Source organism: Myiozetetes cayanensis, unplaced genomic scaffold (genome assembly GCF_022539395.1).
Source record: "Myiozetetes cayanensis isolate MyiCay16 unplaced genomic scaffold, myiCay2020 scf21, whole genome shotgun sequence".
Lineage (NCBI taxonomy): Eukaryota > Metazoa > Chordata > Aves > Passeriformes > Tyrannidae > Myiozetetes > Myiozetetes cayanensis.
The window spans coordinates 7,453,267-7,468,492 of NW_026087423.1; the positions used below are offsets into that span (position 1 = coordinate 7,453,267).

A 15,226-nucleotide genomic window follows, 5' to 3' on the forward strand; every position below is an offset into this window, starting at 1 on the left:
GGACACATCTCTGAGCCTCTGGCCTGTGCACTGTGGTAGTGCTGGAAGGCATTTCCTTGGACTGTGTGTGCAGGAGGAGCAGGGCAGCGTGTGCCCACATCCCTGGGCAGCGTGTGCCCACATCCATGTCCCGGTGCCCAGCGTGCCATGCACGCGCCTGAGTCACCGGGAAGCAGGGAGCTTGCACAACCTGGAGTTGAGAAATGCCAGAAGTGAGGGATTAGGAAATAACCTGCTGGTGTTTGTTCCCCTTTTCCCAGGCAGTGGGGTACAGCTGTTGGCTCAGCCCCTGCTCCCTCAGCCACACAGCCGTGGTGGGGTGGAGTTGTCCTTGCTGTGAGGAGCAGGAAGCATAGTGGGATTGTGGTCTCTCTAGGACTTAAAAACCTCTGAATGCCTCTGTCCTCTGTTCCATATGTGGCTCTGTACCTTATCTTCCATGTGATGTTCAAAGTGCTCTGATGAGTGAATTGCTACATTCCTCATGGGCTTTTCTCTGCTGCTTATCTCCTGATGTCCAACTGCTCCACAGATGTGGCGCAGCCCTGCTGGGAGGGAGGGTGTTCTCTCCATGCTGGGGGCAGGCTGGAACACCCAAGGCCTGGTTCTTGGCTTAGGATTGGAACATACTTCCAATTTTTCTTTTTTTTTTAATATATAAAACCAGCTCTGAGCACTCATTGATTTTGCAGATGAGGCCCAAGTGTCTCAGCCCAGGTGTTCAGGAAGACCTTGGTTTGCACAGCTGGGACTTGAGAATCCTCTGGGCTTCCCTAGCAGGAACCCATGGCCTGGGCTGTCCCATGTTGTATTTCCATCAGTGGGACCATCCCCTGTCCTTGCTGACCCCATCCATCCCATAACAGCATTCAAACCCAGTGCTGGTGCACTGCCTGCAGAACCATTGAATTATTTAGGTTGGAAAACACCTTTAAGATCATCAAGTCCAATCATTAACCTCTTGATTTTAATTCTTTTTTTTGAATCTGCTTCTCGTTTGTTGAGACTGTACCTTTATTCCCAAGCTCTTCAGCAAGGCTCTGACTGTAAGTTTGGGGATTCACCAACAGCTGCAACTTGACATTTTCTACTTAAGGAAGAGCCTTTCCAGTCTGTAGTACCAGCCTTTTATAAATGCTGTCCTCCCTATCCACTGGATTTGTGTTCTCACCACCCCGCCCCCCTTAACTGTAGCCTCAGGCTGCCTGTGACTTCAACTGGCCTTTTATTTCCAATGTCTCCTTTTCCAGAAGGGATCCCAGTCACACGGGCTGAGCAGGATTTTGCCATTAGTGGGGGGTTTTCCTGTCAGTGTTCCCTAGCAGGATGCATTTCCTCTTGCATAAGCAGCCTGAAAAACCCTCCGAAGCCACAGAAATCCATCTGTTGGATTCTTGAGACAGATAAATCCTTTATAAACAGGAAAATGGGCAAACTCATGGTAACTCTTGTGACACATCATGATGGGAGATCAGACAGGAGCGGAATGAAAAGTCTCCCTGTGCGAGCGCGGCCGCCGGAATCCTGCCTTTCTGAGGGCCTTTGAAACGCTGACACAAGGGCTGGGCTGGACAGCAGGCACAGGCTGGGAGATGAACTCCAGTGTGTGGCAAGATTCAGCTGCAAGTCACTTGACTTTTTAGGGAGAGAAGAGTTCTGAGGGCTCGCTCCTCTGTCCCCACCAAGATTCCGTGTGTGGCCGAGCGGGATCCAGGAGATCAGCCGCCGTAGATCTGTCAGCACTTCTATTGTCGTGGTCTTTGCAGGGTGTCCAACGCTTCTGTTTTAATTTTGCTGAGGGTTGTAATTCTGGCAAAATTTAAACGCCTTTCAGCTCCCAGTTGGGAGGTTTTAAATCCTCCAAAGTTGTGCTTTACCTCCCCCCACCCCCCCCCGCCGAAATATTTTCTGTCTAGCAAGTGTGTGCAGATCGTTCCAGCTCCTCAGCCAAGGTTTAACAGCACAATGATCTAATTAACTTCCTTTTTTAAAAGTCTTGCTGCAAGTCCACTTCCTAGTGGTAAAACCCCAGCACAGCCCTGTCAGCCATGGATGTGTTTTCTTGCCAGCTCTGGTATTTCCAAAGTCACTTCCCAAGGCTCCCTGAACTGCCCAGGTCATCCTGTCACATGGCTGGTAGAGCCTGAATCAGTCTTTCCTTGTGGTGAATCATCTCAGGTGTTGGTATCTCACCTGATAATCCTAAAAGTGGCACCAAAAAAAAGACATGGATCTCTTAGAGCAGGTCCAGAGGACACTATGGAGATTCTCCGAGGGCTGGAGCCTCTCTGCTGTGGAGCCAGGCTGGGAGAGCTGAGGGTGTTCACCTGGAGAAGAGAAGGCTCCAGGGAGACCTTAGAGCCCCTTCCAGTGGCTAAAGGGGCTACAGAAGAGCTGAAGAGGGACTTTGGACAAGGGACAGAGTGACAGGACAAGGGACAATGGCTTTAAGTTGGAAGAGGGTAGATTTAGATGAGATACTGGGAAGGAATTCTTGGCTGTGAGGGTGGTGAGGCCCCAGCACAGGTTGCCCAGAGAAGCTGTGGCTGCCTCATCCCTGGAAGTGTCCAAGGCCTGGTTGGACAGGGCTTGGAGCAACCTGGGATAGTGGAAGATGTCCCTGCCCATGGCAGGGAGATGAGCTTTAATGTCCCTTCCAAGCCAAACCATTCCATGAATTGGCCAAGCTGGAGCTCCTTCCTGCTTGGATGCTGCACGTGGCTCTGCTGAGAGAACCTGTGGCAGCCAAACTGAGCTGTGGATTTGCTTGCAGATGGAGGAGGAGGAGAAGGAGGAGGGGGGATCCTTTGCACTGTGGTATTGAAAAACAACTAAGGAGCCTGAATGCTCTTCGTGTTTAAGGAGTCGGTGGTGGGGAGACGACTCTTTCTGGGTGCTCAGCTCAAGCTCCCCCTGTTTTGTTTTTCACCTGCTCTCTCTGCTGCTCTCAAGGATCTGCAGTCGCTGCTCTTTATAACCACAGCCTGTACATTCCCCCCCTCCTTCTCCTTGGAGAGCAGCCAGATCAAAATGGCTGTGATCCAACGCCAAGAATCACTCCCTTTGCTATGGAAATGAGGACTTGGAGGCTGCTCACCATGTGTTCAGCAGAGTTCCTGCTAAGGATGACGAGCTGTAGGTGGGGAAGAGGGCAGCGAAGGTGTGTTCCAACAGATCCCTTCGGAACAAATCAGGGTATTTTTGGATGCATCTGAACTCTTTGCCTTTTTCGAAAGTCATTTATAGAAAACCCAATGATTGCCATCACATGGCAAAAATGAGGGAAATGAAGTAGTAGGATTTCACCATGGGACAAAGGGAGTTTCTCTTCCGTGAAGGTGGAAGGGGTGGCAGATCCCCCGGTATCTGATATTTGAAGTAACCAGTTTTTCGTGGTGTTCTGGTATTGATCAAGAGAAGAAAAGGTACAATCATAGCTGTCCTATCTGAATTCCCAGCATGAGAGCAGAGAAGTTCCCAAATCCCTGGCTCTGTGGGATGGTGGCACCGGGCAATTTGCTGCGTGTTGGCTCAGCACGGCGAGTTCAAACCATCGCTTCACCTTCTCCTCAACAAGCTGATTTTAATCTCGATGCACAGCAGGGTGGGAACACTGCCATTGAAAATCCAGTGTGCACCAGGCAGGGGACTTTTCCCTGCCATGAAAATCCATGTGCACTAAGCCAGGGGACTTTTCCGTGCTCCTGGATGAGTCGCGCAGGCGGATGCTGAGTAGGATTTGCTGCGAGGTGGGACAGGGCCGAGCTGGGCGCTGTTGTGGCACGTTGGGCTTTGGAGAACATCCCAGTGTCTTCAGGGTGGCCTGGTGTCACCTGGAGTGGTGGAAGGGAGGGAGGAAAGGGGTGACAAGGGTGATGCTGCTCTTGCATGGTGTGCCCTGCAGGACCTGGCAGGGTCAAAGCCATGAGTGCTGAGCCCTCTTGGCTCAGGGAGGAGCCCTTGGGGTGGAAGTGCCTGACAGGTCTGGGATGAGTCGACACAAATTAGTAATTGGGTGTGGAATGGCATTTTTTTGTGATGTATCTTATTGAACTTTGAGAGTTCAGAGTGTTTCGTGTCTTTTGGGCATTTCTGAGTTGAAATTCACCTTTTCTTTGGGCACGACCGGGTGAGGCTGGGATTGTGCTGGAAGTGTCCAAGGCCAGGTTGGGCAGGGCTTGGAGCAGCCTGGTCTAGTGGAAGGTGTCCCTGCAGAGTGGACATCCTGTTCCGCCCCTGGCAGGGGGTAGAGCAGGATGGGCTTTAGGATCCCTCCAACCCAACCCATTCCATGATTTTATTTTGTGCTCTTACCTTCTGGCTGCAGCTGGAGAGCAGCTCCTGGTTTGTGACTTCCCATTGCACTCCGGTGTTCCGGGGCGTGTCCAGCATGGAACAGGCCTTGTGCTGTAAGGGAAGCACTTGGCAGAAGGTGTGTTACGCAATTCCATTAACTGATGAGAAGCACAGAGGAAGCCCAAGTTTATCTATAATATGATAGAAATCCCTAATAATTTCCATGTCGCGTTTTCACATGGAATAAGCGCCCCGCTTATTCACAGGATTTTGCTTTTAAAGCAACACCTGGGTTTTTTTTACACATTCTTAATTGTCCTTAAAATATCAGGATATCAGTATGGAAAAGGCACCATGAGAAAGGCAGTAGGGAGTACCCACCACTGGAAATGACCCCGGAGCCTGAGGCTCTGTGTCACCAGCTTGTGGGACTCAGGTCATTGGTGGCTCAAAGCCATCACCAGCCACATAGCCCAGGGGAAGGTGGTTGGTGGCCTCCACCCCACAGCTGGGGACAGGTGTCCCCATTGCAAAAATGACCCCCAAATCAGTGCATTTATTATCTGTGTGCAGGGAAGCTCAGTTGGTTGGAGCACGGTGCCTGTAATGCCACAGCCGTGGGGTCAGTCCCTGCTCCATCCCCAGACGGGGCATTCACTTAAGGGTTGGACTCAATGGTCCTTGGGGGTCCCTTCCAGCTCAGAACACTCTGTGAGAGCTGGTTCTCCCTGAGCTGGTTCCTGCTGTGACCCTTGGTGTGGGCTGGGCACACTGGTGGCTCCAGTGGCACTGGATCCATGTCCCAGCAGCTGCCCCACCTAGAGATGGAGCCGCTGTGGAGGTGACCAGTGCCAGATCCCAAATGTGATCTGGTGGAGAACAAATCCTCTGCTTATTTTCCTTTATCTCTGCAGAGCTGGAGTGTCTCACTCCAGAGCTGTCTGTTCCCTTAATTGGAACATTCTTCTCCTCTTCAGACACATTATGGGCTGTGCATTTCCCGGCTCTGATGAGCGTTTCCCTCCAGTTATTCCGCTTTTTGTCGCTGTTAATTTTTTATTTAACCTCCCAGACTACAAAACAGCCATCAACGTTCCTGCAAAGCTTTGCAGTCACAGACAGCCCTACAAGCTTTCATCACATTTGCAGGAGACAGGCTGTGCACAGCGAGTCGGGATGGAGCCACATTCCCAGTCTCTCGCTCCGGAGCATCACTGCCGGAGCTGGAGCGAGGAGCTCCACGAGCCAGGCGGTTTTTCCCAGCCTCTCCATGTGCTTGGGGACCTTCTGGGAGGCGAGATAGGAGGTGGACTCTGCTTATTTTTATTTTTCCCTTTTTTTTTTTTTTTTTTTTTCTTTCCCTGGAGACTGGGACAGAAATATTTTTCCCATATGTAAAAGCAAGATATGCTGTATGGAGGCTCCTCCTCTGCCAGCACGGATTGAAGGGGAAAATCTTGGAAGGCTGGGAAAAGCCCTTCAAAGATGTGAGGGCTCCATAGGTTGCAGTGTGATCCAAGGATGGTGTTGTGCCTGAGTCTTCTTCCAGGTTCCAGGTGCTGGAATTTTCCACACCAATCCCTCTCCCTCTATTTTAACTTCAGCATTCTTGAAAATAATTTTTCTCAAGAAATGCTCCAGACACATCAAGTTAATTGGAGTCATTAACTTGTTTCCATTACTCCTTTCTGCCTAGGAAATGCATTTTATGGTTTTTTAGGGAGATTTTGGAGCTAGAAGAAAGAACTGGGAGCTGGGGAACATGTGGAACCACTTCACAGGAACACCGGATTTTGGGAGCTTGCATTTTTATTTACATCTTCTGGCCCCTGTCTGACTTGAAAGTAAACAAGTTCAATCCAAGACTAGATTTATCCCTGAAAATATGTGGAGACTTGTCTAAAAACTGCTTTTAGGATTAGGAACTTCCTTTCCTGCAGTCAGAGAGTGCATTTACAGTGGGAAAATTGATGCTTAACTGGCAAATTCTGTAAAAGACCCTTGGAAGTGCAGTTTGGTTGGGTTTGGTACAAAGTAACCTGAACTTTCACAATTAATAAAAGAAGGAAAAGGCAAAATTGGCTGAGGATTTGCCAGGTCTAAAGCAAGGTAGAGGATGCCTGGAAGTGTCCAAGGCCAGGTTGGATGGGGCTTGGAGCAACCTGGGATAGTGGAAGGTGTCCCTGCCCGTGGCAGGGGTGGGACTGCATGATAAGGTCTTTGGTATCAGGACGGTTCCAGACTCTTTCCAGTGGTATCCAATGACAGGACAAGGAGCAATGGCCATAAACTAAACCTCAAGGAATTCCACCTCAATATGAGGAAGAATTTTTTTCCATGGAGGTGGCAGAGCCCTGGAACAGCTGCCCAGGGAGGGCGTGGAGTTCTCCCTCTCTGGAGAGATTCCAAACCCACATGGACACATTCCTGTGTCACCTGTTCCAAGTCACCCTGCCTGGACAGGGGGGATGGACTGGCTGATCTCCTTCCATCCCTAACAATTCTGTGGTTCTGTCCCATCCAACCCAAACCATTCCATAATTCCCTGAAGGGTGAGTGAATCCACATTTCCACGCTGCTGGAAGCGCAGCGATGGACCCGGTGACAGCGTCCCGTGGTGGCCCTTGGCCAGGCATCTCCTGGGCAAGCAAGAGGTCCTGCCCCTGTGACTGATGTCCCTTTTCCATGCCCCACAGACACCATGAGGCGAGTGGTACGACAGAGCAAATTCCGGCACGTGTTCGGCCAGGCCGTGAAGAACGACCAGTGCTACGACGACATCCGCGTGTCCCGGGTCACCTGGGACAGCTCCTTCTGTGCAGTCAACCCCCGCTTTGTGGCCATCATCGTCGATGCCAGCGGCGGGGGAGCCTTCCTGGTGCTGCCTCTGCACAAGGTAAGTGCTTTTGGAGCCTCTGGAATTACCTGCTCAGCTCTGCTGTCACTTGGGTGCCTCTTTGGGAGTAACATAAAGGCTGGGAAGTGTCTGCTGCGGTGACAAACAGTGCCATGTAGGAATATGTTTAATGTCTGTAATCAGGATGATGCTTCCTGTACATTAAACACAGTAAACAAGCTGTTTGCTTGACTAATCTGAGCCAATTCTGGCAGAAGCTTCTACACAGAATCATATTTTAGAAGCCTCTTTGTGATCATGTCAAGGTTTTTCCACTGTCAGGGATTCAGCTTTTTGAGCTCTGCAAGTGTCACTTAGTTCAGGAACTACCTTAGCCCAACAGCTCCTGCCAGAATTGGGCAGGGAGACATCCCCCCTTTATGTTCTCTCTTGGCAAGATGTTGCCAAGTCTCCAGTAAATAATCTTCCAGTGAACCCACATACACTCTGCTCTTTCCCTTCTCCTTTGGATTTATTTGTAGAGCCCCGGGGCTGTGCTTTGCCAAACACCCAGAGAAAGTGGGTTCCTGTCCATCAGCCACGAGATTGGCTGGATCAAAGGTTTGGAGGCTGAAAAGCTGGGAAGAGAGACCATCCTGGAGCTCCTTTCAGTTCTGTGTTAGATGTAAATGGGCAGGAGCTGGGTCTGACTGAAATAAATTCCTGTTGCCCCTGATACTCCATGGAAAAATCACATCCATCTTCCACCCTTGCTGGAGATTCTTCTCATCCCTTTCTGATGCTTAACCAGCAAATTCTTGCGATCAAAGTCTTTTTCTGCAACACTATTTTCTTTGTGACCCTCAGGCTTCTCTCTTAAGGGTGTAGTTAAGTTGTCCTCAGTCTGTCATCAGCCCTGTGCTTGTTTCCCAGCTCCACTTCCAGATCTGCCCCGTTAAATATAGAAAGAGTGACCAGGATTGAACACAAGCTCCCACATGGCGAGGGCAAAGCGGAGGCAGCAGCTTCTCAGTCCTGCAAAGCAAAGCCAAACCCCAACCTCCCAAAATAGCTCCATTTGCTGCTCTTGAACAGCCTTTTGGGCTCATCCTGGGGCCACAAGTGCTCCTCCTGCCCAGACCAGGATGGTGGGTGGAGGGCAGACCTGGAGCAGGAATTCCTTGCTCAGCACAGCACCAGCTGCACCCGTGTTGCATCATGGCACAGACACCATCAGCAAGGGATGTGCATCCCTCTTTCCTTCTCCTGTATCCCAATGTGTGGAGCACCAGGAGCAGCTGAGGGAGCTGGGGGGTGCTCAGCCTGGAGAAAAGGAGCCTCATGGGGGACTTTCTCGCTCTCTGCAACTCCCTGACAGGAGGGGGGAGCTGAGGGGGTCGGGCTCTGCTCTCAGGGAACAAGGGACAGGATGAGAGGAAACAGCTTCAAGCTGTGCCAGGGGAGGTTCAGGTTGGAGATCATGGAAAATTTCTTCATGGAAAGGGTTGTGAAGCATTGGCACAGGGCTGCCCAGGGGGAAATCGCCATCCCTGGAATTGTTCACAAAACGTGTGGATGTGGCACTTGGGGACATGGTGGCCTTGGCAGTGCTTCAGGAACAGTAGGACTTGGTGTCTCAGAGAGCTTCTCCAGCCTTAATGATTCCATGGTTCTGTGTTTTCTCAGTCCCTGGCAGAAATTCCAGCTAATTCTGAGTGACCTGGCCTTCTGCATTTTGAAGCACCATCTTATCTTTGGGGTTATTTTTACACTTATTCAGTTATTCCTCCCACCCTCTCCTGTATTTATCATTTCCTTTGTGCCCTCAGCTTCATTCCTGCCTTGCACTTTAATATCCAGCTCTGAGGAGGTTCCTGCAGAGCTGGAGGGTCTGTGTCCCTCACTCCCAGCCTGACACGTTCTTTTGCAATTCAGCTCGAACCAGTTCCTGTGTTCCACGTTTATTTTTACAGCCTGGGCTGATGAAATTGTTCCTTCAGTTCCTTCAACACCCTAAATAACATTTGGGTTTCTCTTTGAGCCCGTTTAGCAGGGATATTAAGTCCCCCCCACCGCAGCAAAACTCTTGTTATATTCAGGGGAACAAACAAACAAAAAAAAAAAAAAAAAAAGGAAAAAAAGGGCAATTTTAAACCATGGCTTTGGGTTGATTTTAAAACTGAGCCATAAAAATACACTTGCTGCATTTCTGCAGGGACAATTACGGCCCGTAAGGGCATCGCGTCCGCTCAAACCCGGGGCCGTGCAGCCCACTGGGAATTACTCGGGAGCGCAGAGAAGTGGGGAATTTTACTCATTCTAACGTGTTTTTCCTTGGCCATTTCCAGTGCTATTTGCAGGGGGTTGTTACGGCAGGGGTTTCTTGCTGCCGGCGGGCGGCTCCCGGCGCTGGGCAGGGGTTTTAGGGGTGTTTTTTTGGGGATACCGCCGCACCATGTCTAGATGAGGGGTGTGTGGGGCGGGGAGCGGACTCTGAGGGGAGGCCCCGCCCCTCTGTGCGCAGGCCCCGCCCCCCCGGCGCGCGCGCACCCTCCTTTGCGGCACTGCGGCGGCCGCGGCTTTTTTACCTTATATGGTCACGGCGGCGCTCGCGGCCGCCGCGCTGATTGGCGGGGGCGGGGGCGCGGCGCGGCCCGTGCGCGGGAATTAACCCCGAGCGCGGGAACCCATTAACCGCGGCAGCGCGGGGGGTTAATTAACCCGCGGGAGCGCGGGGGTTGTGCGTGGGAGCGAACCGCTTTCGCGTGGCGGTTTGTTAACCCGTGAGCGGCGGGAGTTGAGCCGCGCGTGGAAATTAGCTCCCGTGAGCGCGGGACTTAAAACCCCGTGTGCGTGTGAATTGTGCGTGGAAATTAACCCCCCCGTGCGGGCAGGAATTAATTAACCCGTGCGTGGAAATTAACCTCAGCGCGCGCGGGAATTAACCCGTGAGCGCGGGATTTGTGCGCCGGAACTAACCCGTGTGTGCGGGAGCTGCGCGCGGGTTAATTCCCGCGTGTGCGGGAGCTGTGCTCGGGAATTAACCCCGTGTGCACCGGAATCAGCCCCTGCGCAGGAGTTAACCCGTGCACACCCGTGCCCTCAGCACGTCCTGAGCCCCGGGCTCCCGGACCTGAGGGTCCCTCCGGCACCTCCTGGAAGCGGAGACGGGAGATCCAGGGGGCTGCTTCCCCCCCTCCATCTCCGCGGCTCCCACAGAGCCCGGTGTGGAGCCGGGGTCGGGCCGGTGCAGCCCAGCCGGCTTTGCTGGCTGTGGAAATGCTTTGTCTGAACTTCCTGTTTTCTTGCACGCACATGTGCAGGGGCTGTGCCAGGAACTCGCCATTCCCATGCTCCGGCACCAGAAAATCCTATTCCCACAGGTTGGTTGGTCTGGAGCATTGGCCTCTGCTGGAATGAGCCACATAGTTTATAAAAGCTGTAAGTTTTTGAGTGCTGTGTAGGTGACAAGAGTCAGGGCGATCAGCGTTAACACCAGGGAAGGACAGGAAACTTCCCTGCCTGTCCTGGGCAGTGAGAGACTGGGTTGTAGAGCTGGTTTTCTTTGAGCCTGATCCCAGGGAAAACTGTAGGTACACAGGGAAGGAATCAAAATATAAAACTCTTCAATCAGGTAGTGCCTTAGCCGTTCCTTGTGGTGGCCTTGTGCTGGTGGGTCAAGTGGAGATCACCTCCAGCAGGGAGTCCAGAGGAGGCCATGGAGATACTCCAATGGCTGGAGCCAGGCTGGGAGAGCTGGGGTTGTTCACCTGGAGAGGAGAAGGCTCCAAAGAGACCTTAGAGCTCCTTTCAGGGGCTCCCAGAGAGCTGCAGAGGGACTTTGGACAGGACAAGGGGCAGTGGCTTTCCACGGCCAGAGGGCAGGGTTAGATGAGATATTGAGAAGGAATTCTTGGCTGTGAGGGTGGTGAGGCCCTGGCACAGGTTGCCCAGAGAAACTGTGGCTGCCCCATCCCTGGAAGTGTCCAAGGCCAGGTTGGATGGGGCCTGGATCCACCTGTTTTAGTGGAAGGTGTCCCTGCCCATGGCACGGGGTGGGACTGGATGGTCTGTAGGGTCCTTTCCAGCCCAGCCCATTCCATGGGAGGTAATTCCTACTTAGGAAGTTAAGTCAGAATTAGGGAGTTAAGGGATGGAGCAATTCTCCTGCTCCTGTCCTCCAGAGATCCCTGGTGCAGGTGGATTGGTGGCTCATTGCCTTCCAACACTGATGGAAACAGCAGCAGAGCCCTCCCTGTCAGAGCAGGAGGGATGTGGGGGACAAATCCCCCAATTCCATGGGTGATCCCCATTTTTCAGCCCAGCTGAAAATTCTCTGGGTTTCCTGATGTGCTGGGGGCAGGGACTTGCAGAGCCCGTGGATTCAGTGGATACAAAGTTCTTTTTCCCTCCTCCCAAAACCTTTGCATTTTGTGTCTGCTCAGGAAAACGAGCTGCAAATGTTCCCTTTTCCTTTCAGTTCGTGTAGAAAGATTCCTTCAGCCACGAGTTGTGTTATGTAAGGCCTTTAGCAGAGGTTTGTTCAGCTCCCTTTGGATATACCTTGTATTAGATTTTCCATTTTCCTGACTCCTTCCTGCACTCCCCCCACACTGGCAGCATTCCTGCAGGATCGGGGGATCAGCTGGTGCCCTGGGAGGCAGTTGGCACGTGGGTGGGGGTGTGGACACCTCGGGAATGATCTTCTCCAAGGAATATGCTGTTCTGCAAGTGATGTGCCTTGGTGTTCAACCCTGGCATATGTGAGTTGTTAAGCAGCTCTTCCCGATTCTCATTCCTCCAGGAAGCACTGGGAAATAAAACTCAGCCTTTTCTACCCTGTGTGTGTAAAATAAAATCAGGAGGTTTTCCTGTGACGGGTTCATTGAGCCCCTCCAGCCATTCTAAGAGGAGTGTGGTTGGATTTTGTCCTTTTATTTCACCTTGGATGTTTCTCTATAAAAGGAAGTTTATATTTATCCCTGTCAGCTCAATTCCAACGGATCACCAGGTTCAGGTGTACTTGGTCACCATGTTTTTTTCCCCTCCTCTTTGCACACCCATCCTGGTCTGGGAGCTCTAGAACAAGGAGCTGTCTGCATTCTGTGGCAGCCTGTGATGGAATCATGGAATCATTAAGGCTGGAAAAGACTTCCAAGATCATCAAGCCCAACGCTTTGATCCCCCCATTCCACTAAACGATATCAGGAAGTGCCACATCTGCCTGTGTTTTAACATTTCCAGGGATGGTGACTCCACCACTTCCCTGTGGAGCCTTTTCCATGCTTGACCACCCTTCCAGTGAAGGAATTTTTCCCAATATCCAGTGTCCCAGCCCTGCAGCTGTCAAGGTGGTAAAGAGAGCAGGAGCAGTGCTGAGGGATTCTTGGAGAGCACAGTTACAAGGGTTTCCAGTGGACCTTTTGGGAATAACTCTTCCTAATCTTCCAAATTAGTTCTGGATGCCTTGATTGCTCTGTGGGTGACTAATGGCTCTTGGTCCCAGTCAGGAGAGATCCAGGCACTTCCATTTCATCCCAGTTTTCTTCCAAGTGTCTCCTCCATGACCAGCTGGTGCTGGAGGGTCAATGCCCAGAGCTCAACTGTCCCCCCTGCACTGGGTGAAACTTGAGGTGGTTGGAAGGAAAAGGCACAATTTAAAGAAAAAAGGAGTGTTTTCTCTAGCAGAGAAAAGGTGCAGTGGGTTTGGTATTTCAAACTTTGCAGTTGTGACCTGGTTTCCTTCCTCAAACTTGTGCAGAGTGAGGGGGGGTTGCTTTGCCTTGTGCAACTCGATGCCACTTCCCCAATTTAAATGGAGATTTCCATGAGCAGCCACGGGCTGGGGAAGCAGCTGCTCTCCCTGATATTTTTACCATAATCCATGAGCTGTTTCCTGCAACCAATTGCCCTTTTCTGGCAGAGAAAGGATCACAAGACAGTCAAATTAATTCATAGAACTCCCACTTTTAGGAACAGTTTTCTCGTGTTGCTTCTCTGTCCCTTTTGGAATCAATAACCATTTTTTTTCTTCTCATCTGTGACTTTTTTCTGATCTGGGTTTAATAATTCTGATTATTTAACTTTTTTTTTCTGATCTGGGATACATGAAAGCACTAAAAAATCATTTAGTAAAGTCAGTTTACCCCCTGCTGAAGGACCTGAATACTGAGTGTGCTTCTAGTCAACACCACCCAACTTATTAATAATCCTCAAATTCACCTTTTTGGCCAACTTTTTTTCAAACACAGCTCCAAATTTCAAAAGTTATTACTGTGATGTGTTGCCCAACTACAGTCATAGTGGATTACGAGAAGGGTTTAATTTCTTGAAGTCTCACCGAGTTAATTTTAAGCTGTGTATCAGCACTTGTGCTTTTATTTTAAATCCTGCCCTAATTAAAAGATTACATTTTACAAATAAATAAATAAATCCCCAAACCTGGGAGCATTACAAGAGTATGGAAACTCCCCCAGCTGGCAGCCAAGTTGCCAACCTTGTGGTGTTCCATTGGCAGAGGCGTCTCTTGGGAAAAGAATTGTGTTTAGAAACGTGGAATTTGGGCGTTTTACAGCCTGGTGGGTTTTTAATTCCCTACTGGAGGTTTCCTGGTCTTTCCTTTTTATCCCCCCGCCCCCTCCAATATTGTTTTTCAAGCTCTTTTATGCACAACTAGTCCTGTGCAATTCCAGGAATAAGGGTTCACTGCTCCAGAGAGGAGAATCTGTGGTGTGTCCTGCACGGGTGGTGTTTGCGAAAGGGACGTAGAGAGGTGATAAAATAACACCTCTGAGTTAAAAATTGCTCATTTCTCACCCTGCTGGGTCTAGGCCCTGGGGTGGTGACACGGATTACTGTCCTGTGATGGCTCCCCAGTCAGTTCTAGGGGGTGAGGCTCTGCAATAAGTGTGGTTTTTTGTGGAGAGGGGCAGCTGAGGCGGGTTCGGAAGCGCTGCCGAGCGGAGCCCTCGCTCTGCTCTGCAGAAGGTCCTGCGGTTTCCTCTGCTCTGCAGAGATGAGTTTGTGCCTCTGACCGCAAGGCAGGAGCTTCTCTGCAAGTGCTCACCCAGCTGGGGCTTCGAACAGCCCGTTTACATCCTTATTTAGTCTCATTTTATACTTTTGTACGTCGTTGGAGGTGTTCGAGCATGTGGCGCTCAGGGCTCTGGTCTGGGTGACAAGGTGGTGATGGGTCACAGGTTGGAACTGATGATGTTGGATGTCTTTTCCAGCCTAACTGATTCTGGGATTATTTATGGACCCTGATGAGCAGCAGAGTTGCTCCTCTCATGCCCAAGTGTAGATGCTCCTGCTCTGTTCGTCTCCCCAGCATTGTTTTCCTCTGCCAGACCCCAGGGAGCTGTGGGACATCTCCTTTTGTTTGTCCTCTAGCGCTTGGTTTGGTCATTTTTGGTGAATAAATACACTTGGGATTTCTGGAAGTTCTTGTCTCTCCCACACTGCTGCTAAATCATATCTCCTTTCCCCATCCTGGCTGTTTGCTCCCTGTTGGAAATGGCATTTGGGTGCTCACCCAGGCAGGATTGGGGAGTGTTGGCAGGTGATGCAGGGGGATTCTGCCTCTCTGGCCCACTCAGGTGAGACCCCCCTGCAGTGCTGCTTCCACCTCTGGGGTCTCCAGCACAGGAAGGATATGGAGCTGCTGGAGTGAGTAGATTTAGATGGGATATTGGGAAGGAATTCTTGCCTGTGAAGGTGGTGAAGCACAGGTTGCCCAGAGAAGCTGTGGCTGCCCCATCCTTGAAGCGTCCAAGGCCAGGTTGGACGGGGCCTGGATCAGTCTGGTTTAGTGGAAGGTGTCCCTGCCCATGGCAGGGGGTGGGGACTGGATGAGCTTTAAGGCCTCTTCCATCCCAACCCATTCCATGATTCCTCAGGCACTGCTCTTTATGGAAGTACCAGATCCTTGATTTAAGATCTGAGCTCCAGCAACAGGTGGTGGCACAGGGACAGTGCCTGGTCCCTGCTCTCCACTGGCTGTCACAGGCTCTTGGCCGCTCCTGCTCAGGCTGTGCAGGCTCATCCTGATCAAACAGGGAAGTGAAGTTTGTGCTTTAATTTGTTCAAGTTGAT

General features: G+C 51.1%; 2 protein-coding genes across 3 annotated transcripts in view; both read left to right on the forward strand.

Moving 5' to 3' along the window:
- The window catches only part of CORO1C (coronin 1C), a 47,654-nt gene that overhangs the window by 17,887 nt on the left and 14,541 nt on the right, over positions 1-15,226 (forward strand). For both annotated transcript variants that reach the window (XM_050318598.1, XM_050318599.1), the window contains exon 2: positions 6,993-7,192. In XM_050318598.1, the coding sequence (XP_050174555.1) occupies positions 6,998-7,192 (195 nt within the window). In that variant the 5' untranslated portion in view covers positions 6,993-6,997. The remainder of the gene's footprint in view (positions 1-6,992; positions 7,193-15,226) is intronic.
- CMKLR1 (chemerin chemokine-like receptor 1) overlaps positions 3,326-15,226 on the forward strand; it is a 91,401-nt gene continuing 79,500 nt past the window's right edge. Inside the window, exon 1 of the mRNA XM_050318612.1 lies at positions 3,326-3,338. The gene's annotated coding sequence lies outside the window, so the exon portion shown is untranslated. The remainder of the gene's footprint in view (positions 3,339-15,226) is intronic.